Raw genomic sequence first — 27,389 nt, forward strand, 5'->3', positions numbered from 1 at the left:
GAGGTAGGTACTCGCTTGTTTGTAGTTAGGTTTAATAATTAATTTTTTTTTCTCTAGTTTTAAAACAGTGCCAGTAGATTATTAATTCTTCCTGGGTCTTGCCGGTCTCTTTCTCGGTAGAATATTCCTTCTTAACCGCTTCTAAAATCACTACAAATAGACAGACTTGGAGTTTCAAAAGAGCTTATATAGGTCCTTTAAATATACGAATTTTGAATAAAACTTTTGTCGACCTCCCTGGCGCAGCAGAGAGCGCGCTGGGGAGATTTGGGAATTTATTGTTTCCGAATTTTCTCTGGTCTGGTCTGGTGGGAGTATTCGACCGTGGCTAGTTACCACTCTACCTACAAAGACGTGTCGCTAAGCGATTTAGCGTTCCGGTATGTTCCGGCTAACTTGCAGTGTAATTAAAAAACTGTGGTAGCATTATTATCATAATTTTCATTAAAACCGATTTACGTATATAAAAGTTTTCAATAAGTGAACTATTATTCTTATTTCGTTGTTATTTTAGAAAATATGGCTACGACACCGAAAAACTTGTCATTAATAGAAGATGGAAGCGCAGATGACTATAATTCTCGCGAGAGAATCGTTATTTCCGGTATGTCGGGTGCATATCCAGACTCCAAAAGCGTGAAGGAATTGTCAGATATTCTTTATAACAAGGTATAATCAAAATTTTGTGTTTAAAAAAAATATAATATTTATTATCTATCGTTGCTAACAAAATGAAGATTCAGTAGTAGTAGAGCTTTTTGTGACTGAGCTCTCCCTTGGAAGTACCTACTACCGCCATGCTTACTTTGGCCGCCAAGCTGCATTGTTGCAATGAATCAGTGGCGTGGATGGAGGATATGCACAGGGTATGCAGATGATATAAAATGAAGGAAATCTCCAGGACGAGTTATAAATACTTAAGGGTAGGCTTTTAGAACTCTTACAATGCCTATCCTTAAGTTTTTTATAACTCTGACTGGAGATTTCTTTATTTTATATACACTTTGCATACCCTCTATGCACGCCATTGCAATGAATGGGTTCCGGTCTGACGAGGCCGACGTAATAGGTACATCAGGCTTAGCGCCTACGCCCCCGGTTGATGGATAAGGGGCGACTAGTTGCAGGACCTGTTCCTTGCATTTGTTGCCTGATGTCTGCAAACATGTAGATGAAAGTATGGGAAGCATGCATCTCGAAAATTGAAATGTTTTTTTATTAGAGGGCTAAAATATATTATAGTTTTTGACGTGACAACGTCTTATAATTCAATGGAGCCGGCTGCACGCACGAAAAAACATGACGTATGCGGCGTTACCTCGCTCTGAGGCGTTCCATTCAAGGCTTGAAGTGCGAGCGAGAGCGCGGAACGAGCGACAAAGAGGCACAGTCGGCCTCCGCGTTCGACATCTGTCTCTCTCCTACTTGAGTGAGCGATGCGTCCGCGTGGACAGCTTCTATACAATAATACATTTACATGTTTTCGGCAAGGATGAAGTGCAGTGAAAAGTGAATGTGGTGTCAATTGTTTATAGCAACGATAATATCTATCAATCAAATAAAATTAAAATTTTCTTTTGAAAAATGCAACCATTCCATCAGTATTTTCTTACGACGTTGTCACGTTCAACTATCGTCAGTAAGCCGACTTTACAGACAACCAATTTTTTAAGGGGTCGGTCGTTGTTTTAGTTTAGATTTCGAGACAGATCTTCAAGTGCAGCTATATATAGCTGCAACACATGTTATTTAAATAAATTAGCTACTATACAACATGCAGTCGAATTACGAAATAATGTTAAAGTATTAGATCAAAAGAAGCATATTATTTTTCCATACAAACGAATTCAAAACATTCGAAGTGGTTACTTATGACAACTATATTAAAGATAAAAGAGCGACACGCGCATAATACTGTCAGGTGACACATGATTTTAATAGGGCAGGAGTCACATGATTCGAATTTTGCATGTGATGTAAGGGCTGCATCTGATTTCTTTCAGTAAAAACAGTGGTTAGCATTAGTTTACTCAAAAACTATTAGGTTTTCGGTTTCACAGATAAGTCTCGGAGACAGTACATAATGTATCTCTAAAGCCTGAGAAATATTATTACGGTTTTCATTAACACATCGTATAATCGTATAATAAATTCATATGATATTCTGGTAATCACATGAAATTTCCTCAGATCAACCCCGTCAATCAGGAAAACAGGCGCTGGAAGTACGACCATCCCGAAGTATCGCAGCACACGGGCAAAGTGCCTGGACTTAATTTGTTCGATGCGCAGTTTTTTAAAGTTCACTATCGTCTTAGCCATAACATGGAACCAATGGCCCGGAAGTTGCTGGAGAAGGCTTTTGAAGCCATTTATGACGCTGGTGAGATAATAATTCGTTTCCTTTTTTTATAGGCTTATGCGTGAAAGTTGTATATACAAAAGTTATTATGAGTTATTATTAAGTTATTTTTACATGAAGACACTTACTTTTACTTTGTAGGCAGAATAAGGAGAAGCCTATTTACATTTGATTTTAAGATACCAATTAAACTTAAATTAATGAAAGCCGAGAGGGTGTTCCTAATATTAGATGTATTAAAATGTGCAATGATGTGCAAAACTATAATGTTTGGAAGATGCCCTTTTGTTGCAATAAATATTATTTACCTAAGCTAAATAACCTAAAAAAACCTATGAACTAAAATAAAACATAAAATCTAAAACTTATTATTAATTTGTAATAAACCCAGGTATTGTCGTACATAATAAAAGATTCGGTTTGTGTTTATCCACAGGAATTTGTCCGGAAGAGCTTTCTGGGAAAAAAGTTGGTGTATACATTGGTAACGGTAATTCTGAAACGGAAAAAGCCATTTTTGATGTTAATTTGTCAAAATCAGGAGTCGGTTTAACAGGGTATGTATCCGTACGAGTGGTGATTATACAACTATACCAAAGGGTTATGACATCAGCTCACGTGCGCCACTCTTTACAGATTTTTCTAGATAATTTATATAGGACTAGCTGCACCCCGCGTCATTACATGGGCGTAAACTTATTTTTCTGTATACGTATTCTTGTTGTACTTGTACAGAGTTCATTGCGGGTTACCTGTGATAAATCCAATTTCAAGAATGTTTGCCATGGCAAATTAAATACAAGTAAATTCAATGTCTCTATGAGTTAATCCAGAGTATAATCTATTTCCATTTCCAGTTAACTTGGTTCAATAAACTTTTGCCAAATGTCACCCTTATACTTTAATTTATATAACCTTTCTTTTGAAATTCCGCAATTTTTTTTACTGTGATCTTATCCGATGTTAAGTTATTATGTAAACATAACCCACCGTACATATACTAGAGTCCTCAATAACTCGGTAGTTGGTTTTCTACAGTAATAATTTCAATTTCAGGTGCTGTAGAGCAATGTATGCAAACCGCATTTCTTATTGGTTAAACGCTAAGGGACCCTCTTTGACCGTCGATGAGTTGTGCTGCAGTTCTACCAAAGCCCTGGAACAGGGTTACCTGGCCATTAAACGTGGGGAGTGTGAGGCTGCCATTGTAGGAGGATCATCACTTTGCTTGCATCCTCAGGCCACATTACATTATGGAAGGTAGGTATTTAATATTTTGGGTATGATCAAGAATGATACCAGAAGTACTGTTTTAATATCTGAATATAAATCTCTATCCCTATCCCTATCTCTACTAATATTATGAATGTGAATGTAAGTTTGTTTGTTACGCTTTCACGCAAAAACTACTAAACCGATCATCATGAAACTTTGTACACATATTTCTGAAGGTATTAAAATTAATATAGGATGCTTTTTATCCCGAAATTAAGCTCATTTCTTTTGGAAGAGGGGTAGAAGGTGTTTGACGATTTTACACCATATCGCCGTCAAATGATAACCGATTTAAATAATTAATTTTGTACTTTAGAGGTTATAATGTCTGTTTAATTTTGCCCAAATTTCGTGTAGATCTGATGAATGTGATTGGAGATAGAGGACACAACTAATCAGCGGACGGCAGCCAACCCGTCATTTAAGGCTTAGCTATTCTAAATACATAAAGTTCGTAGAATTACACCTAAATCGAATGCCACATGTCTTTCGAAAGACAAAAACAAAAACAGACGAAGTCGCGGGCAACAGCTAGTAATTTATATTTACAAGAAAGACGTAGACTGTAATACACAAGTAGTAACAAAAAAATATGTGTTGTTTTTGTAATATGTATGTCATCTTAACATATGATACATTTTAGAACGACGAAGATAAGTATGGATGGTAAAACAAAATCGTTTGATTCCGAGGCGGCTGGATCTGCTAAATCAGAGGCTATCAATATTCTGTTTCTTCAAAAAGCTGAAAACGCTTTAAGGTACGTTACGAAGGAAAATATCTAATTAGAGTTAAATATTTTTTCGCAATTTTGTTGATACTGACATCGTACTATGTTTCAATGTTACATTATATTATTTCAGAATTTACGCCGATGTCGTGCATGTAAAAAGCGAATTCATTTCCGTTCCGCAAGGAAAGACAGGTCCAATGTATGGTTTCTATCGGGATCCGGAGAACATGGCTAATTTTATCACAAAATTCTATGAAGAAGCTGGAATATCCCCAAATGTGGTTGAATATGTAGAAGCCTTCGGTTCAGGTAAGCTCAAATAATAATTATTTATTAATCAATTATGTAAGATTTAATAAACCGAAGTAAATTTGTTTTTATAATATTTTAATATACCGGATGTTTGGTGCATCGTGTGCCAAATCGAATCTGATGATTGGAGGGGTCTTTGGCTATCTCTTCAGCCCTCGTAAAAAAATCTTGCTCAAACGGTTTTTTTTATACTGATTTTAAATTGTTTTTTTAAAAATTGTAAAAATTCTACATTTAAATTTTAATAAAAAATAAAGTTGTTAAGTATTAATTAATTTTCTTTTTAATCTTTAATTTGTAACGTTTTACGCTTCTTTTGAAACTAGAATTACACGCCAGCAACATCTAGTTTTTGTTTTACAGCCCCGCAAAGTTTTTTTTACGTAAAAAAATAAGCTTGAACGTCAACTTTCGGTTTTAATAAAAAAAAAACTAAAAGTGATCATGTTCTTCCAATTTTTTTAAAACATCTCTGGACTGTCCCCTTTCTAATGGTGTGCAATATGCCATGAAAAGTAATTAGTAACATCACTAATTTTCAAATTTTCTAAACTTAGTCACAATTTTCTAATATTCAACAGATGAAAGAAAAACAAGTTTTTGCGTAAATAAAACTCACAAGCAGGTAAAATTTTTAAATTTCGTAGGTTTTACTTGAAATAAAAATAATACATTGCATTTGAAACATTTATTTCATAATTTTTACAAATTCTGCTCAAATTGTTCACCCCTGTTTCGAATGCAGGCCCGACATCTTTGACGTATTGTTACAGTTGTAGTCCGAAGCCGTATTTCGTTCTTAATTGTACCGAAGGCCGCTTCTATGCGTTGTATTAGTACCTCCCTCGTTGGGACTTCTGTGGCGTATACTAGCTCTTTGGCACGTCCCCAGACATAAAAATCTAACGGAGTTAAGTCTGGGGAACGTGGAGGCCATGCAATAGGCCCATCGCGCCCAATCCACGAATTGGGGAACACATTATCGAGGTATTCCCTCACAGTTAAACGCCAATGCGCGGGACAGCCGTCATTTTGAAATACTATGGGCACATCTTCATTAAACACGGGCACCTCGGCCAATAATTCCGGCAGATCATTTTGCAGGAACTCTAAATAATTATCGCCATTTAAGTTATCAGGCAGGTAGTGCGGTCCAATTACCTGATTCCCAATCACTCCTGCCCAAACGTTCACACTAAACCGTCTTTGAAAAGATTGCTGTCTTTTGGCATGTGGGTTTTGCCGTTTCGGTGCCCAATGGTGTAAATTGTGCAAGTTAAGAATCCCTTCTCTGGTAAATTTGGATTCGTCAGTCCACAGTATTCTTTTTAAAAAATCAGGATTATCCACATCTGTGTGTAACAAAAACCGACAAAAGTGCATTCGTCTGTCAAAGTCGCCACCCTCAAGACCTGCAACAACCAAAAATCTTTTTAATTCCCCTTGAGCAGTAATTAATTGCACTAGAAGATTATGGATACCTGCTAAACAAAGGCAACGTCAAACAAAGGTTTTAAATTACGTACCTTGAACCGGAGTCTCGTGGAATGGATATTTTTCGTTTTGTCGAAGGACTTTCCACACTTTCCATATTGAAATATCAAGTTGTGCCGCCACATATCTAATGCTTCTTGTGTCGTCTTCCTCAAAAAGTGCCAGTATTCTCTCGTCCACTTCAACATTATGTCGCACAACATGTCCCCTTGGTTCATGAAAATTGACACTCCCAGTCTCGCGTAAACGTCGGTATGTGTCTTGGAAGACTCTGCGGCCAGGTAATCGTCGACCAGGAAAGCGTTCCTGGTAAAGTCGTTGCGCTGCACGAGCGACACCACGGGCTGCACCATAAACCATTATGATGTCCGCATATTCCTCGTTAGAGTATGTCGTCATTGCAACAACAAAAAAGTCAACAAAGTTTAACAATAACACCAAAAGTAAATAAAACGTAACAAAAAACAACAAAACTTAACGAAAACTAAATAAAAGAATCGTGGAGTACAGTAAGCTAGCACACACGTTAGGCAGCAGAGGCAGTGATGTCTCGACTAAAAAATAAGATGGCCGCCGTGTCGACGCGACGCGGGGCCCGTTCGCGATTGGTTCAAACAGGTTTGCACTATGCAAGAAAGGAATAGAAGATAGATTTCGCTTCACTAGAGTGAAAAAACTATTTTTGCCTGTTTAAACGAACAACGGGCGTATAACTTTATGAAAGAGACAGAAAATGTCATCTGCCTTGTGAATTGTGAGTGTTATTTACGCAAACCCTTGTTTTTCTTTCACCTGTTGAATATTAGAAAATTGCGACCAAGTTTAGAAAATTTGAAAATTAGTGATGTTACTAATTACTTTTCATGGCATATTGCACACCATTAGAAAGGGGACAGTCCAGAGATGTTTTAAAAAAATTGGAAGAACATGATCACTTTTAGTTTTTTTTTTATTAAAACCGAAAGTTGACGTTCAAGCTTATTTTTTTACGTAAAAAAAACTTTGCGGGGCTGTAAAACAAAAACTAGATGTTGCTGGCGTGTAATTCTAGTTTCAAAAGAAGCGTAAAACGTTACAAATTAAAGATTAAAAAGAAAATTAATTAATACTTAACAACTTTATTTTTTATTAAAATTTAAATGTAGAATTTTTACAATTTTTAAAAAAACAATTTAAAATCAGTATAAAAAAAACCGTTTGAGCAAGATTTTTTTACGAGGGCTGAAGAGATAGCCAAAGACCCCTCCAATCATCAGATTCGATTTGGCACACGATGCACCAAACATCCTGTATTTTTTTTTTATTTATTGGTCTGTAACCCGCTGTTTTAGCCGCGATCAATAACTGTACATGTTTTTTTTTTTTTGGCTGTGTAGTCATTCGCGGGTTAAGCTAGTAGATTTGAATAGTTTGCCATAGCTAGCATCTGGAACCGTCTATAAATTGGCTTGTGTTTTAATCCAGGTTAACCCATCATTCCCAACAGCAACTATAAATTACAAATTTCAGTTAATAAGTTAATTGGTGATAAAACTAAAAAAATACGAAATTTTATTTAATTATTACTTACAGCGGAACCAAAAGCTGATAAGGCGGAATTGGAAGCGATTGATAAAGTTTACTGTAAAAATAGAAGTCAACCTCTTCTAGTGGGCAGCGTTATGTCAAACATTGGATATTCTGAAGGTGCTTCGGGTATTGCAGGAATAACGAAGGTAAAACAATATGCTGTAAATGATTCATTCTGTTATACAAAGCTTTCTAAGAAAAATATTTATCATCTACCTTCTTTTGCAAATAAAACGTACACTTATAGTATTAACAGTTGTGAAAGAGATTTGATGCAACAAAATAAAATAAATACCATTTTTTCATGTAAAACCACTTCTGTTTTGTAATTAAGTCGGCTCTAGTTTGTTTTATTTTGATTTTTAGGAAATTAGACTATCTCCTTTATTTACTAAAAGGTACAAAGAATGACATAACACATTATACAGTGTGTATAACAATATAGAGTGTGGCCTCCTCTAGCTGAAATAACTTCTGCAATTCTTCGTGGCATGCTTTGGACGAGGTTTTTTTAGTTCCTCGGAAATACGCTCCCATTCGGCCAATAAAACCATTTAAAGCTCTAGCTTGTTCTGTAGGGGTTAGGTTTACAGCTCTAACACGTCATGATCAATGGGATTAAGGTCAGTATTACCTGCTGGCAAATCTAAACGGCGGATAACTAACTTCACTTAAGTAAGCATCTACATCGCCCGCGCCCAAGCATTGTCGTCCATAAACACAGCAGCACTTCCTGTCACAGCTAACGCTGGTTGTGCATGAGGAAATAGGAGTTCGATGATATAGCGTTGTGCATTTGGAGAGCCATTTTCTATGAAAACTAATTGTGAACGATACATATAAAACATTGATCCGATAATTATCTTGTCTGGCACATAACAGTAAAAAAATTGTCACGAAAAACAAATTTAAACAAATTTACATCAACATCAATTCATTTAAATTACAAAAAAACTTTTTTTATTTATTTATAGCACAATATCTAAACTTAAACTGCGAGAAAATGCTCGAATCGAAAAGAATATTTAAAAAATAACTTAAAACAATAAAAGTAATGGGACATTTTATTATGCTTCCCAGTACTTTTTAATAATTAGACAAGTGTTTCTTATTAATTAAATGCAAATATCTTTTCTTAAGTATAAGATTTCCAAAGTTGCACAGAAAAGTTTTGAGTGTGCGTTTTTTTTTGCAAATGTGTTTATATTTTTATATTTTACTTGACTCTCATCTCATTGGAAATGACGGGACGTCCAAAGGCATGACCTTTTACTAATTAATCCCTATCCCTATCCCTACTAATATTATAAATGTGAATGTAAGTTTGTTTGTTACGCTTTCATGTAAAAACTACTTAACCGATCCTCATGAAACTTTGTACACATATTCTTGGAAATGTTAGAAGTAATATAAGATACTTTTTATCCTGACACAAAGCTCGGTTCCTTTGGGAGAGGGGTTGAGTGTACGATTTTACACCATAACTCCGACAAATAATAACCGATTTAAATAATTATTTTTGTACTTTAGAGGTTATGATATGTGTTTAATTTTGCCCAAACTGTGGTTGGAGATAGAGGACCGAACTCCTCAGCGGTCAGCAGCAAACCCCTCATTTAAGGCTTAGCGATACTGAATACTTTATTTTTTTTTAGATCTACAATTTGTTTTCGCTTATTTTATTTTTTTTGTACTTATATTTCTTCCTAGTGTCGGTACAGTATTATAAAAAAAAAAATCCTAACTCGACGAACTTGCTGGAATCGAATCAGGTCATCGATTTTAACAGCTCTAATTATTTCCTACATATGTTACTAATTTCTATCCTTCTCCGCTAGTTTATTCCCGGAATCTTGTCAACGCTCTAGGACAGCTTTCAGTTGTGGAAAATTCTTACAATGATTCAAAATCCATCCTCCAAAAGCAAAACCAACTTTATAAATTGGTTTTGCTTTTATACAATTATAAGTAAATGTATTATTTTTGTTATTAGGTCCTCTTAGGGTATCAATATGGACAGTTGGCGGGCAATATCCACTGTGAGTCGCCAAGGCAAGACGTAGATGCTTTGCGTGATGGCCGAATTCGTATTGCCACTGATCATCAGACCTTTGGACGAACCTTTGCTGCCGTAAACAGTATTTCTATCACTGGAGTTAATTGTCATGTCCTGTTAAATGGACATTATAAACCAAAGGTAAAGAACATGAATGTATTAGCCACGAGTACATTTTTGTCGAAGTATTTTTCTTGCAAAAAAAATTATTGCCTTTTAAACTTTGCTTTATCATATATTTTTAGGACATTACACGTTATAAAGCAAATTTTGCGCAACTAGTTACCCTGTCAGGCAGACAAGAAGCTTCTGTAGATAAGATAATTCAGGATTTGAAATCCCGTCCGGTTGATCCGGAGGAATTGGCGCTTCTTCGGAACATTCATAAAACCAGAATTTCAGGTCATTTAGGAAGAGGATTTATAATTCTTGGTAAGTAATCTCACTTTGCTAGTAGCACTTGAATAAAATGACAGTAAAGGTAAATATTTAATTCTACATCATTTTATTTTCGTCATTATTTGGACTCGTCTGTGTAGTTTCTGTTTCTTCCGACCTGATCGTTAGATAAAAAAACATTTTATGCGTTACGCTGCATCTGTATCCAGAAAACAAGCTTTTGTAGTACCTTCAGGTTTTGTGTTGCTATCTTATAAAAATAAGTCTTCGATGCAACTATTCCCATTTTGATCTTTTACAAGGTAGGTATTATTCTTATATTATTATTTTGTTTCGGGTAAAATTGTAGCTATATTCCATACTACTGTTATTATATTATCTCTTTGTTCGGTTATCTGCCGATGAAAGTTCTGTCATAATTGGTTTACCTATTCCGAAGATAGCTTAGCCACAGATGGATGATGCTAGATAATTTTATTATTGGTAATCGTTCAAATCAAAGGATTATGAATTTTATAAAAAGGTAGTTTTTCCAATCGTAGTTGGACATTTTAATTGTATTTATTTGGATATAAATAACTGTTCAATATTATTTTTAAGACACAAATGAAAAGAACGTGACCATTTGTATGCACGAAAAATTAAACTACTTCGACGATGCAAAGCGTCCATTGTGGTTTGTGTACAGTGGTATGGGCTCGCAGTGGGCTGGTATGGGAGCACAACTCATGAGAATCCCTGTGTTTGCCGCGGCTATTGAAAGGTAACTTAACTTTTTTTTTTGAATAAAAACGATTGTGTTTAAATAATTATAAACAACTCTAATATAAAGAGAGTTTCTTTATGTATATTTATGTATTATTTTTCAACATTTTTAAAACATAGTTTACACTAAAAAGGAATAAATGAATTTAATAGGACAAGCAGGAATAAACAGATTTTACACAAAACTCTTCATGCATAATTAGGGTTCTGTTACCGAAACGGTAAAAACGAAAACCTATGGCACTTTTATTCTTCCGACACAACTCCATATTTCAATACTTACCTACAATTATTGCAATCGACTTAAAATTTTCAATAGTGATGAAAAATGTTTGCTATACGTGATTGCAAAGGTAAAATACGCTGCTTTGACCTTACAAATAAACAATTTACATAATGTGTTTGCAAATTTTATTTTCATCGTATTTATAAATTTTTTTTAATTTATAATATCAGATGTCGGCGTGTATTGGAACCCAGAGGAGTCGACATTGTTCACATAATAACATCTCCAGATAAAACTATATTCGACAATATTCTGAATTCATTCGTCGGAATTGCTGCTATTCAAATTGGTCTTACAGACGTTCTAAGTGATTTGAAAATCTTTCCGGACATGATAATAGGTAAACAATATGTTTTTTTCCAAATAGTAAAAGCTATCTATGAGTTGTTGCATGTTTGATACCGAAAATATTAATTCAAACCAGCTAGTAATCATCTGTAAGGATGATATTTTCATTTAAATCTATTTTATGAACTATTTTCATTTAGAGGAATCGAAAAAACGTTTTCTTACGTTGCTTTTTCTCACATGGGTTTCTTTTATGGGTAGGGTTACTAGCTATATATCATTATTTATAGGACACAGTGTAGGCGAGCTAGGCTGTGCTTACGCAGATGGATGCTTTACGGCTGAGGAGATGATACTCTCTGCATACAGCCGCGGTCTTGTCTCTGTGCAGACTCCATTCATTCGTGGATCAATGGCAGCTGTTGGGATGGGCTACCAACAGGTATCAACTGATATAAGTTTAAAAAAATCGACTTTATTAACTCAACAGATAAATAAACCAAAATTTGTCAAATATTTTATTGCAGATATCTAAAATGTGTCCACCTGAGATTGAAGTAGCTTGCCACAATGGTCCCGATTCCAGTACAATTTCTGGACCCGCTGATCTCATGAAGGAATTTGTGACTCAAATTACTGCGAAAGGAATCTTTGCTAAAGAAGTGCCGTGCTCGAACATTGCATACCACTCACGATACATAGCTGAAGCAGGTGCATATCTATGTCGTATTATGCATTCATTAATACTTACCTGATATTTTTAACTTCTATAACACCCAACGTATTAAATACTACTGTTATTGCTTTCCTTTATTTCCTACTTATTGGTTTTTTTTACACCAACGAAAAATATATTTTTCTAGGGAAATAATAATTACAAAGTAAAATTAATATTTACAATAAATATTGGTTATTTTAATGATGGAAAAAGTTTATTCGAATGTGAGTCAGCGATTACTTAGTAGGATACTCTTTTCTGTATAAAATATGTAACCGTGTAGTAATCAGTTTCATTGTTAATTTTGTTTAAGCTCGTAGTTGTAATTTAATATTTCATTAAATATTTGTAGGTAGGTACGATGCACGCCATGAGTACGTTTTCAATCTCCTACATCTTTTTTGACAACTCATTTTAGGTCCAGGGTTACTCAAATATTTGTCTGAAGTGATCACAAACCCCAAACCCCGCAGTAAACGCTGGATTTCTACGTCAGTTCCAGAGGAGAAATGGAATGATCCAATTGCCAAGTATTCGTCAGCAGAATACCACACGAACAACTTACTTGTATGTATTATTAATGCTAAAAACAGTCAATGTCCTCATTATATAATCAGATATGCACAAAATGATGCCCTGTTTTATTCAATATAAATTAGCCCTTGACTGCAATCTCACCTGTTGTTATGTAATTAAGATGGTAGCGGCATAGCCTGTTTGGGGTATGACAGTTTTTGCAAGCCACGGCCTAAGAGCCTCCCACGAGACCATAGAACCTGGAAATTCACTCACTGTGCTTGAAAGGTTATCAAATAAGCCTTTTGATTTTTATTGCAGAACTCAGTGCTATTCGAGGAGATTTTAGGACGCATCCCATCAAACGCAGTGCTGGTAGAGATAGCACCTCACGGTCTTCTACAGGCTATACTCAAGCGCTCTGTACCCGAATCCTGCAAACACGTGCCATTGACAAGACGTGGGCACCCTGACAATACCCAGTTTCTGCTAGAAGCCATTGGAAAGTAAGATTTATTTAATACTCCCGATTTACAGCCGGTTGAATTATGGAGCTTAAAACTAAAAGAAGAACCTATTAACGAACCTATTAACAAGGGGGCACAGGACTTAAATATAAGAGAGAGGAAAAAACTGAGGCTTTTCACAATGCTCCAATCGGTTTGGGTGTCCAACAACAAGAGAATCACTGGATTAAAAATCCATACTTTATACAAAAAAAACGGCCATCGTCACGTTCTTCTATAGTTCTTGTGTGCATTTTAGCAACATTATTCTCTTTGTTTATACTACGGGCCGACTTTTAAACTACTAGTCTACTATAAGTTAAGAAATCTCCCTCTTCAACATATATGCTCTTTAAAAAAAGAAGCGTTCCCTACATTTCTAAGGATCCAGGACAGGCCTGGAATTAGTCACGCATACTAGTTATATGGTTGTTGTCTTTTGCATAATTGTGAATACCATTAGGGATAGTTAAATAATTACGTTATTTATCCTCATCACCGTCATCATCACATCATCCCTTTACCGGCCCACTACAGTAGCACGGGTCTCCTCCGAGGGCCGTAATCCACCACGCTAGCCCCAGTGCGTTTTGGTGGACTCCACAGACCTTTGAGAACATTATGGAGAACTCTCAGGCATGCAGTTTTCCTATGATATTTTCCTTCGCCGTTGAAGCTAATGATACTTCAATTGTTTAAAACGCATATAACTTAGAAAAGTATGAGGTGCGTGCTAGGATTCGGACACGAAAAGTCCTACCCACTGGGCTATCACCGCTTCACGTTTTTTATATTGTTACTTAATTCTAAAACTTTTTAGTCAAATAGTTGTGTTCAAATAGTAATGTAAAATGTGTCTCTTACAGTCTCTACATGGAGGGATATAACCCGCAAGTGCAGGCGCTATACCCGAAAATAGAATTTCCAGTATCCACTGGAACACCGATGCTATCACATTTAGTAGAATGGGCACATAACGAAGAATGGTAAGAGTTTCCAAAGTCAGAAGTATAAACTATTACAAATAATAAACAGGAGTATACCTAAACAAACGTAAAGGTGACTGGGTGACTGATCTATCAACGTACACCTCTCACCACTTGACGGATCGGGCTTTGCACACAGATAGTTAATACAATGTTGGAATCCGCTAAGAAAGGATTTTTGAAAATTCCAACCCTCAGAGGTTTAAATGGGGGATAAGAGTTTGTATAAAATCCTTCATTTATCAATTTATTTTTCAAGTTAATCCCATGAAAATTAGTTTTTAGGTTTTCGATTAAAAATAAAGAAATACGTGTTTCACATATTTTACTCCAAAGGCATCAAATAGGGGATGAAAATGTATATGAAAGTTTCTGATTTTTTAAAGATTTTTACGTTCATATGTATCTATTAGCAGTAAGACTAAACTTGTCAAGTTGTTTTAAACCTTTGTAGCTAAAATTTACCAGATCAAACATTGAACTTAACGTGAGCGAAGCCGCGGGCAAAAGCTAGTTATTAATATGTGTGAAGTTTAAGAAATATTTCGTTAAAATAAATTACATAACAATAAATTCGTTTCAGGAATGTGCTATATTATTCGATGCCTACTAGGAAAACAGCATCACAGTGCACGCATGTCATATCCATCCACGATGACGATCATCGTTATTTGAAGGGGCATGTGATAGGAGGTAATAATAAATGTTTAATAATTCCATTATATGCGCAACTACGTACGAAGTAGTGGCGCTTCTGTGACAAAGCTCGTCCGGGAAAGTACCATCGCCAAGCTTATTTCTGCCGCTAAGCAGCTTTAAAGTTGGTTTACACCAGCAAACAACGCTGCTAAAGCTGCTAGAGCTGATAACCTTAAAGTGACAGTAGTCACTTGATTTCACTTTTGCATTTAATGTTAGGGTTGTGTTTGATTTATTTCAATAAAAACTATGGCAATGCTTTACTCAAAAACGAGCGTACCGGTTTCACAGATAGGTCTCAGAGACAGTAAATAATGTACCTCTAAAGCCTCCGAAGTAGTATTCCTGTTTTCATTTTAACGTTTTATAGGGGAAGTTTTTCCGCTTACCATAGAATGGGCCATCAGATTTTCAATTGTAAATAGGCTTAGTAATATGGTCCCATAGACCTTTCGAAACCACAAAAAAAAATTACATGTGACAATGATCGCTTAGTTTCCATTTATTATATAACATTAAACGTTATGAAGAAGCATGCACATGCTTTCAAATTTCATTTTACTTTGACGTTACGGAGTATCGATACCTACTTGTGTATTTTGGTTTTAGAAAAGAACACTTACCCTTACGCTGCTACGTTAGTAGCTGTTTGGGATACATTAGCTATGGTCCTCGGAGTACCAAAGAAGCAATTCTCAGTTGAGTTCCGTGATGTACACTTGTACACACAGCCCCTGCTGCACGACCGAAGACTTTTACGTTTAAGTGTAGCAATTCATCGAGGGAAAGGCCGCTTTGAGGTAACCTAAAATATTGTTGCAGTTAAATTGATTGTTTTTAATAAATCTTTCTTTGTTTTAACTACTTATCTGTCGGTACCAAAGCCTACTCCTTATGTTTTTATTAATTGTGTTATTTGTTTCAATTAAACATATACATTATTGAAGTCGTTGCATATAAATAACTTCAAAATAATTGTGTTACAAGTCATGTTTGCGTTAAATGGTGCATTTCCACGCTTAAAGGCGAGGTTGATCGTTTGCGCAAAAAAAAGCTAACCCTTCTTTCATCAGATGATGTAATTGATCTGTCATTGATCTGAATTTATTGATCATCATTGTCATCAACCCGTTACCGGGTCCCTACAGGGCACGAGTCCACGGTCCTCTCAAAATGAGAAGGGTTTAGGCCGTAGTCCACTACGTTGGCATAGTGCGTACTTTGAAAACATAACGAAGAAATCTTAGGCAAGAAGGTTTCCTCGTTCTACTTCATCGCAGGTGATAATTAATTGCTTGAAACGTACATTACTACGAAAAGTTAGAGTTGCGGCCCGAACTAGGTCCTCTCGGAAAATAAGGCCGATGTCCTTACCACTTTAAACCACTATCTAGCGGGCTATCACCGCATTTTTAATACTTGTTTATTTTTTGTGTACTTACTTTGCCTTTACATTTCAAACAATATAAGTAACAAGATTAGATATTGTCAAGCTTCGTACTATTATTTTAATTTAAAATACATTTTTATCATTCAAAAAAAAAGGAAATAAAGAATTATAAAATTCAATTCTACACAGGTTTTGGACGGCAATATTAAAGTTGCAACAGGTTTCATTATAGGAGAATTTGACCCAGATAGTTTAGAAGAGATTAAAGAGGAACCCGAGAAAGTCGAGTCTGAGGAAGTTATGGAACTAATATCAAATGATGTTTATCAATTAATGCAATCTAGGGATTACAATTACTTGTAAGTATAAAAAATATATATAATTAAAACTTTTTATATTGTTCGTATAAAGAATAAAAAGTTTAATGTTAGTATTGCGTATAAATCTTATAATTAACCAATTTCGGTTTTTTCTGTATTTCAGAAATTCCGTTTCCTTATTTTGTTTTTTCTAAAGCCACCATAGTATTGAGGCACACAAAACATCGAATTGTTCTAGTTATTCTCGACGTTGTGCTAAACATACGCTCGACAATTGATTTTCTATTCTGGGAATCCTAATATGAAGAAATTATGTAATTCGCACGTGACAATTATACAGGTGTTAAATAATTGTTTTTGTATTTTTTTAGGAATGACTTTCGTAGTATTTACAGCGCGAACACGTTATTAAATAAAGCTCATCTAATATGGCAAGACAATTGGGTTACACTAATTGATGGTATGATCCAACTAAATGCACTTAGGCGATATCACGAAAGTGTTTCTCAGCCTAACTTTATAAGAAGAATCAAAATAGACATTGATAATCATTTGCTAAATAAAACTTTGTCCGACAATGCTACTCTCTTACCAGCAAGCATATCTGATCTTACTGACAGCACCAGGTATGGTTTATTAATTTTTTAGTTTACTTTAATTTATTAGTTTGCAAAAACAAAATTCTTTATATTTTCTTACAACTTGTTCAGGTGCGGAGGCGTCTTAATTGAACATCTAAAATTCCACGACCTGCCATTAAAGAATGAGGAACAAATCGCATTAAAGATGTTAAAATTTGTTCCCCACTCCACTTCTAATAAAATCGATGTAAGTGTTTTTTACAATAATAATAGCCTAATATGCGACTATGAAACGGATAATGATAAGGGCTCTACTTATAATGTTACTCATTAAAAGCTAATGATAATTGTAAAAATAATTGTTGCTAGTTTCTGTCATTACAAGTCGAGCGACTTACTCATATGTAAGAAGTAATCATGATCAATCATATGACAATAATAACGTGACTAATTATTTTCCAGGAAATTTCTGCGATATACGTATTTTTGCAAATACTTGCAGAAAATTTGAATAAACGGAATATCAATATTCTTGAAGTTATTGAATACAAAGGTCAAAAGAAATTTAAATGCTTTCAAGAAGTTATTCATGACATCCCAGAGATAAAGATAAATTTTTCACAAATTTGTCGGCATGATTTAACTAAAAAGTCTGATGCCATTAAAGACATCGACGTTCTAATGATAACTAATTTAGCTGCAGATGAGAATGTAAGTGTATATTGTACTAAACATAGTTTCTTAATTAGTCATGAAACTGTAAATTTCAATAATATTTATATTGGTTTTTCTGTTTATAGATGTGTCAAGTGCTGCATCGGACACTTAATCGTGATTCTTTCGTGATCAATAAAGAAGAATGTACAGATATGACGCCAATACGTCCTTCATTACTGTACCGCACTGTGTGCGTCCACATTATTGGATCTTCACGCTTGGAACTAAATATATGGCAACCGTCTGATGTTACGGCCGGGACGAGTGCTGTCAGTGTATTTTCACAAGCTGACGTCGCCAAACTTTATGCTCAGTTATCCATACTTCCCTCAAGACATAAACTTATAATATTAACTTCGAACCCACCACTGCTAGGACTAAAAGAGCTAATCAAAGAGCAGAGAAATAAGGATAACCGTAAAATTTGTCTTTTAATAAATAGTTCTAAAGTATTCGACGAACAATGTCTGAATCAAATACATTTTTCGAATTTAGCTACAAATATCTTAGACAACGTATGTATCTTGTAATTAAGCTAAAAAATATTATGTGCGTTAGAAGTAGTAAATAAAGAACAATATTTTTACTGTTTTCAGGGCATTTGGGGCGGAGAGTATTATTTGCCAGTTCAAGAAAAAGGAGACCTAGGTCAGAATATGACGTTGGAAACGACTCGAATAGGTGACATTGAGTCCTTGCATTGGACAGAAGCTACTGAAGCCAGTCACCAAGGCGTTCTTGTAAAGGTATAATCTGAGCTTTATTTAGTTACGTAGGTACTTAACTATACGATGTTTATTGTTTTCCAGGTTCAATATGTAGGTTTGAACGACGCGTATATAAAAAAAGTATTACAAGTTGCTGTAAGTGAAAACAAAACTGAAAACAAACGGATTGAATATGACTTCAGTGGTATTACAGATAGGTATAAAATACTTGCTTATTTGTATAACTAAATATCATGTGTGACATAACTTTGTGTATCTCATGCGTACTTAACATACGCGGTAAAAGTATCTATATAATATTTAGGTTTGTTGAGAGCCTTGAGATTTTTAAATTTTTGAATTAGATTTTGTGTACAATGATGACACCAAGTAATGCAAATTACAAAGATTTTTAATATAGTAATGAGAGTTTCTAGAAAGTTATCAGATGTGGCAAAGGGATTTTTCTCGAAAATTAAATTCATATTTAAAAACAATTGCATAAGTTACGGAACAGGGCGGTACTCAACAAATACAAAGGTCGTCGCATTATGGAAACTGTCAAAGCCCTTAAAAATTAAATACATTTTTATTCCACAAATCTTCTTTTTTTTTACTCACAGGCCGTTTTGAATTGTTAGTTAATATTTTCCTAATATACTGTACATGTACGATGGCTCTAAACGCTTCCTGGAAAAAAGGCATAGCAATGTCATTTTAGGCTCATATTGATATTACTTTTATTTCTTTTGGTTTTCTTATTATTTAAATACTTAATCCAAAATTTATTTACAAATATATTTTAGCAAAGTTCGTGTGATGGGTATTGTACAAGAACAATCAATCAGCACCAGCGTCAAAACGAAACCTGAACTGTTGTGGCCGGTACCAGATCATTGGACTTTGGAGGATGCGGCTACTGTCCCCTTAGCTTATTGCTTGGCTTTCTATTGTCTTGTAAATATATTTTTAATTTCATAATTATTGTACTAAAATCTTGAACAGAATTAAGACAACATTTCGGCTTTCCAATATCTGTCTGTAGCTGATAATCGACTACTTCGGTAACATTGCTAGGTAAAACGCCAGCAGATTAGAAAAGCTTGTGTATCTTGTTCTGGTAAAATCGAAGAGCCAGCCGCCGTAGCCCAAGACGTTGGTAAGACCAGATAAGAGAAACCGACCACCAATAGGCAGATTTGTTAGAAATACTGAAGGTTAAAGTGTTATCCATGGGAGGCCACAATCCCCGAATATGAAAAAAACACCCTAAATGGTTACGGTTTTCTAAAATCCCACTGTGATTCTTTGTCCTATCCAAATTGTATATAAGTCGATGCAGAACTGAACATATGTTGCAAACTACTACTTACTTTCGCATTTATAATATTAGTAGGTATGAAAATGTAGTGCAATAAAATATAGCAAACTTTTTATTATACTCGTTGCTATTAATACTTTGAATTCTTTCTATTTCTCACTAGGTGAACTTTCAAAGTGAGAGATTTTTTTTTGTTTATTCATATACTTATAATTTTATTAAACCGATAGTAACTAAGTAAAGAAAGAAGAACCTTTAGAAAATCTTGATGGGCAAAATAAAAGAAGAAAGTCGTGGCTTGGAAACCAGGTAACAGATTAGATTGGCATAGCTTGTGTTGCAGAACTTTCCGTTTGGTAAAAGACAGGATATTATTTATATGACGAGATGTCGGCCAACTTTGAATAGTGGAGAGTCACTGGAAGAATAAGAGGTTAATTATTAAAGTTAAAGTCAATAATAACTTTATTCAAGTAGGCTCATAGGTGGCACTTATGATTTACATTACTTATGATATACATTATTTACATTAAAAAATGTGTAAAAAAATTGTAGTGAGATAGATATAATATTAATTATAGATACCTAATAGTCAATTAGTTTTTAATTGTTAAATTATTTCCAAAAGTGCTTCAGGAGCCGGCTGTACCGTGGCAACAGTATTCTCGTCCACGGTGGCTCGGGAGCTTTGGGTCAAGCTGTCATCTCTATAGCGCTAGCTTACGGCTGTGATATTTATACAACTGTCAGCAATATTAAGAAAAAGCAATTTTTACTGAAGCTGTTTCCAGAACTAAAAGGTATTTTAAAATTTTACGGTTATCCTTAAAAGTTTTTATTAATACTCGATTAAGAAAAATGGTATATTCTTCATTGGCTTACATATTTGAAAAGTAGCCTCTAAATAGGTATAGGTTGTTGAAATAGCTTGTACAGTAAGCTTATGCATAATCGCTTGAGACAGTTTTTGTTCTGGCGTATTTTATAATATTTTCAAAACTATTAGTATAAGATTCTTATTGAGAACTGTAGTCTGTTTCTTTTTCTTCAAAAATAAGATTAATATGATGCAATTTTTTTCTTTTAGAGGATCAAATTGGTAATTCTCGTGACTGCACTTTCAAAGATATGGTTCTAAGAGGCACTAAAGGAAAAGGTTGCCATATTGTAATCAGTTGCGTCACAGGCGAACTCCGAACGGTAAGTCATAACGTTAATACTTTGATATCTTCGATTGAGCTTTAGTTTCATTAGCTGAATTTCACTTTGTCTGTATATTTATCTGTCTGAGCCATTGGCCTCTTTTATCACGCTGGATTCTAAAGATAATGAATAGGTATGCATCATAATTCTGAAGCTGGGGTAGATGTCCATATAGAAATTACATCTGAAATCTTGCCCCCACTTGAAGCCTCATATTTGCACAAAGAGTACCTACTCTGGAACCACTGACCTCTTTTATATAACAGAAGTCAGTGTTAAGAAATAATACAACAGTGATTTTAGTAGTCCGAAGTTTCTTGAATGTTTACTCACTAACGCTTCATAACTGTCGCCGAAATGGCGACATTCAATTGTAGACAAAAACGGAAGTAAAAACAGCCCGTTCATTGATTATGACAGAGGTTACTGATCAGAGACCTATAACTATGGAACAGAATTGCTGAACAGATTGTAGAAAATTAGATTAAAAAGTTGGTATAAAATTAAAAGTAGTCGTAGAGCGTTTTATGACAGAGCTCGTCCAGGAACCAGTTACGCCTTAGGTTGATGGACAAAGGGACTTGTACACTTTGTAGCGAGTGTTCTTTGCATGCCGTGCGAAGTGTTGCTCTTTTTATAGGTGATGGCATTCTACTGGCCATCAGGTGGGCCATTTGCTTGGTAACGCAATTAAAAAACAAACATTGTAAATATTATAAGAAGCCCTTCTTATACACACAATTTTCGAAGAGCTCACAATTTTTAGCTGTACATAGATTAGTAAAATCGTGACAAAACTGAATTACCTATAGGAATATACCTAACCTTTAAATTACAGGCTACACTATATTGTTGCTCATCATTTGGATTCGTAGTCGATACATCTTTATTACTGGAAAAAGAAGAATATAACTTTGAGATGTATTGCTTGGACAAATGTATATCTTACTGCACACAGCAATTTTCCACGCTATTCGAACCACAGAACGCAAAAGATTTAAAAGTAAGTGTTTTTAATTAATTACTATCAAATGCCAGTATATATGTATAATATTTTGATATTAGTTTCTGATTGAAGGTCGTGTTCAACTGTCGGTAGCTTCAAAGGTTGTTTAAAGCTCAAAATAGTCCATTCTTTTACAGTGTTCTTGTCAAAAAAACAGAATGACAATTTTTTTATATTTAAATTGTGCCGTTACTGTATTTCCATGCTCAGAAAAAACACTGAGTCTGCAAATCCGATGTTAAACATACTGTTTATGTACCAAACACCACGTCTGACGAGAAACAATGATCTGGTACCGGCCACAAAAGTTTAGTTTTATACGTAGATTGACCAGTTATCGAGAAATTGATCTTGGCTTATTAATACGGAACTAAGTTCGATGCATCCGTCGTATAAAAGAGAGGAGGCATTTGCCCAATAGGACTTTATCAAGCCGAGAATGCTGATGACTAATATCTTAATATATATAAATCTCCTGTCACGATGTTTGTCCGCGATGGTCTCCTAAACTACTTAACCGATTTTAAATTAAATTGGCACACCGTGAGCAGTCTGGTCCAACTTAAGAGATAGGATAGCGTAGATCTTTAATTATAGTCGCAATTTTATTTTATTGCAAATTATTTGTCTATAATTAATTGACAGTCACATAATGTATATATATATATATATAAATATATATACTACTATACTCATTTAAGGCTTAGCGATACTGAATACTTTAAATACAAAATCAAACGCAGACAAAGTCGCGGGCAACAGCTAGTATATTAATAAATATAGAGTATATACAAATAATCATCTCAGCCGTAATACGTCCACTGCTTAATATAGGTCTTCTGAAGGCGCTTTTAAATTAGTTAGTTCTGATTAATTTAAAATTATTTTCAGAGACTACAACTAATGGTGAGCGAAGGAATCGCGCGTGGCTATGTCCGACCTATTTCCCGCGTGGTGTACGCTGCGGGAGAGGTATCCCGCGCCTTGCGCCTGCAGGCTGGCAGCAAGCACAGTGGCAGAGTACTACTTCATGTACAAAACAATGATATATCCTCCACCCACGCTAAGTATGCGCCAATTTTTATATACATAGAGTTCTAAAACTGTTTTTTTACCAAACAAAACCGACTTTCTCGGCAAAGACGAAACAGTTAAAGACCATTTGTAAACTTATTTGCTATGTTTCTTTTTGTTTAGTAACTATTACGAGCTTTAGAAACATCAATCAAAATCGGTAATAGTAGTTTTACCCAAAATAATTATCGACCGTGTAACCTAGCGATATAAAATGAAGAATCAAAACTCATAAGATAGATAGTGGCAACGTTTAAAGCGCTATTATTTTAAAATTATATTTTCTATGTCAAGGTTATATTATAATTCTGATATACAACGTTATAAATATTAAAATAATAATGCATTAAGCGATAGTAGTAAGCCTTCAGGTTCATTGAACAGATGAATGGGGTATATCTCAGCATGACTAGCATGGGCAGGAGACAATTATCTCCCCGAGGAAAGGATAAAAATGTATCTTCTCCCACAGCTTAATCAACTCTCAGAGCACTGACGCAAAAGTGGAAATAATATATGTGTAATATTGTATGTGTAATAAACGTAGGAAAACTCCTTCTATTCCATGTTCTCGTGATTTAGCAGGTGGACACGTTAACTATACCCCCTGTCAGGGGATATAATCGGGGGATATAATTTTTGTCCCCAGCCTGTGCTAGCCCTGCTGTGGAGATAAGTATATCACACGGTCATAAACTATCAACATTTTTTAGTTTCAGAGTGAACTGTTCGGCTGATGGTATACAGGTTCTTTTGTTAAATAATGAGGTATTGGGAATGCAATTAGTCGACAGGTTAAAAAGTCGAGGTGCTAGAAAATTTGTACTTCACTGCTCAAATAAGACAAACAGCATTTTGTTTAAAGTCAGGTAATATATCGTTAAAGAAAAGAGATATATTTCAAAATTATCAGAGCTGTTATGGATTTAAAATTTAAATATATTTTACAGATCCTGGCAGAAACAAGGTGTACAATGTACAGTATCTTACGGAAGTGCTTGGAATGAAAATATATTTGACAATAAGATCCTAGAACAAGTCGAAGGAATATATTGCTTATTAAATTCAAAAACACAGAATAACAATATTTCAAGCAGCTTGGAAAAATTGAATTCTACGATTCGAAGGTCGAATTGCTCTTTAAAGTAAGTAACCGTTGTTTTTTACAACTTCTGTTGAACGGTTGTCTTGTTGTTATATTCTAACAATGACGTTCTATTTACAGGTACTTTGCAGTGATTGATACTAGGAAAGAAGTCGGTGAGCTAATAAAGCTAACAAAACCTCATGAAGTATTTACATCTATTAAATTGCCGCCATTGAAAGAAGAACTCGTAAGTAGATAATATTAAGATTAGAAAAAAATCTAAGCCCAAGTGTAATTTACGTGGTTGTGAATTCCATTTATTTTCTTTAATAATTTTACAAGATTCTCTTAAACATTTATCATAGAAAAATTAAATGAAAAAGAAATCAAAGCGGTATATAATTACTGAGCTAACGTATCAGTAACGTTGACATAAAATATATCCAATTAGTTTGCCTGCTGCCTGCCTGCTTTCTTTTTTGAATTCTAATTTTGTTTATCCCAATTTTTGGTGTATAAAATGAATCTTGTTGTCTTGTAAAGTTTATAGTGATGTTTGACCAATTTAATATGATCATATTCATATTTTTTATCTTATAAAACCAGAGGGAAAGTAATTTTGATGAGGACTTTATTTCAATTAACAATGCTGTTGATGCTATTGAAAAAGCGTTATGTTACAAGCAACGCGTATTAGAAGTGCATTGTTCAAAGAAACCAAATGGCAACTTGTTACATGCAGTGGCTGATAGAGCAGGTAAATTTTTATATCGCATCTGTTATACAACTGTTTTCTTACATATAATGTTTATATTACTGACTATAAAATTATTTATTAGGTATAGCAATACCGAATGATGTCTCACATGATGCAACACTAAAAGACTTGGGAATGAATCTCTCAAAGGCACATAATATTCGGACTTGTTTGTACGATGATTATAATATATTACTAGATGACAGTATAATACCATCATTAAAAATTAAAGAGTAAGTTATAGTATTAATATAGTCCTTTTTCACTAAATAGTGGAAAGTTTGACTACTTCACAATAAAATACGGGATTTCATTTAGTAGAATTAATTACATTATTTTATAAATAAAATAATAGAAAAAGGTTTAGAATTGTGAAAAATCCTACTAGAACGAGTATATAAAGTGTAAAACTTTCAAAACCTTCAAATAGTGAATAGAATAATAAAAATATTTCAATATTTACAGTCTACAAGATTTAGAAAATGGAATGGTAAAAAATAGTTTCACTGAAACAAAAGGTTTAAAAACGTTTTTCGCATACATTGAACAAGATGCAATCCAGGCTACAACGGATATCGTATTTTTACCGACATTGACTATAAGTGCTGATTTGGTAAGTAGGTTATGGTAGTTGGTTAACAGATTAGGAATGAACGATAGGAAAGAATAATTATAACCAATATTGCAGAGAGGTGATGAATTTGATATTGGCCAGACGTTTCTGTGCATAATACCGGGTGTAGAAGGACTACACATGCGATTCCCTGAACTTTCTGAACGGCTTAAGTTACCGGCACTAGTATTGCAGCCGGGCTTAGACAGACCACATGAGACTATACAAGAAATGGCACAAAGATACGTTGAGGTCAGTTCCACACTTTTTAACCTACATACGTAGTCAGATTACCGTTAACAATTAATTATTGTAATACAGATACAGTAACTAGCCTCGATTGAAGTCAATGAATAATGTAAGCCAGTAAAAAATATTTAATTAAAAATTATTCTTTAGATTCTTCTGAAAAAAACTCAAATGAAGAAGTGCTTTTATCTTCTTGGGTATGAAAGTGGAGTTTTGGTAGCGCTAGAAATGGGCGCAATTCTTGAAGACCATGGTAAGAATAAAACATCTTAAGCTTCTACTAAGTTTATTAGAAATATAGAAAAGAAGATTAAAGTAATTTTATTATTTACAGGATTAACTGGCACAATATTCTGCATCGGAGGTGCCCCGAAAGAAGTTCAAGCTACATTTGAGGAAAAGTTAGGTTACTTGAAAACTGAAGAATCCTTGCAAATTGCGGTAGCACGCCATCTATTCACTCTGCTGATTAATGATGATAATTTAGAAGATCTAGAAAACGTGCTAAATAGTAACTTTGTTTGGAAAGAAAAACTATCTTTGTGTGTGCGGAAACTTCTGGGACGCTTTAATCACTCAATCCAGTATGTGCAAGAGTTTATAGACGCAGCATACGCTAGAATAATACAAGCACGACGTTATAACTCCAAGCCTCGGCCACTTCGTTCCCTCTTGATATCTATTCGACCTCGGTCAACTGCATATAAACCTTATTCTTTACAAGGTCACTCACAACAAAAAGTCATAGAGTACAATTTGGAAGCTCCTTTGGCTTATGCCGCACAAGATTTGCAATGCGCTGCCATTGTAAACCGGCATTTAGATGACGACGTAGTAACAGAGTTTGAAAAAATAAACTTGTGTGAGAATTATATTATGAAATATGATTCTTACATGGGCATTGATTAAAAATAGGATTATATTAAAACAGTTATTTGAATTCTCAATTCATTAGGTAATATGCATTAAAACATTTTGGCTCGGATTTTCAAGCGTTTTATTAAACTGTATATCCGCACGTGTTGGTATGATCGTAATACATGACAACATTCAAAACTTAAGCCCAATATAGAAAAATAATACAAAAATTAGTTCAATTTATATTTAATTTTTACGTGTCTTCAGGTGTCTTATCTACCTCTATGCCAAATTTTATTAAGATAGGTTGAGCATATAACAAATCCAATAGAAAAGTGATAAAAGATATCATATATCAGTAGGGGGCAGTAGTTCATACGAAATTAAGATAAAAAACAAATGAACAACCAGACGCCATTTCACGTTTGTAATATTAATATTTCAAATTCAAGAATAGTCGGGTTCTAAAGAAAGCCTGAGAAGCGTCCGCGTAAATAGACATTTAATATGGAAAACCCTAGAAATAATGAATAATGGAACGG

At 34.5% G+C, this 27,389-nt stretch overlaps 1 protein-coding gene across 1 annotated transcript; it reads left to right on the forward strand.

The window, feature by feature from the left end:
* The first annotated feature begins 518 nt into the window (after positions 1 to 518).
* On the forward strand, positions 519 to 26,974 carry LOC120628277 (fatty acid synthase-like). Its single transcript, XM_039896570.1, has 39 exons — positions 519 to 669; positions 2,191 to 2,383; positions 2,799 to 2,919; positions 3,419 to 3,622; positions 4,281 to 4,397; positions 4,501 to 4,679; positions 7,749 to 7,891; positions 9,739 to 9,942; positions 10,047 to 10,233; positions 10,801 to 10,963; positions 11,422 to 11,591; positions 11,830 to 11,981; positions 12,067 to 12,250; positions 12,676 to 12,824; positions 13,095 to 13,279; positions 14,146 to 14,265; positions 14,849 to 14,958; positions 15,574 to 15,764; positions 16,544 to 16,713; positions 17,046 to 17,300; positions 17,385 to 17,502; positions 17,718 to 17,966; positions 18,056 to 18,487; positions 18,569 to 18,718; positions 18,782 to 18,897; positions 19,486 to 19,636; positions 20,629 to 20,800; positions 21,088 to 21,200; positions 22,042 to 22,206; positions 23,101 to 23,276; positions 23,997 to 24,152; positions 24,234 to 24,428; positions 24,509 to 24,617; positions 24,977 to 25,127; positions 25,210 to 25,360; positions 25,593 to 25,740; positions 25,816 to 25,992; positions 26,140 to 26,242; positions 26,324 to 26,974. Exons 1-39 carry the CDS (start codon positions 520 to 522, stop codon positions 26,896 to 26,898), a joined length of 6,954 nt encoding a protein of 2,317 aa, XP_039752504.1. The 5' UTR covers position 519; the 3' UTR covers positions 26,899 to 26,974.
* The last annotated feature ends 415 nt before the right edge of the window (positions 26,975 to 27,389 follow it).

The sequence above is a fragment of the Pararge aegeria genome, chromosome 12 (genome assembly GCF_905163445.1).
Source record: "Pararge aegeria chromosome 12, ilParAegt1.1, whole genome shotgun sequence".
NCBI lineage: Eukaryota > Metazoa > Arthropoda > Insecta > Lepidoptera > Nymphalidae > Pararge > Pararge aegeria.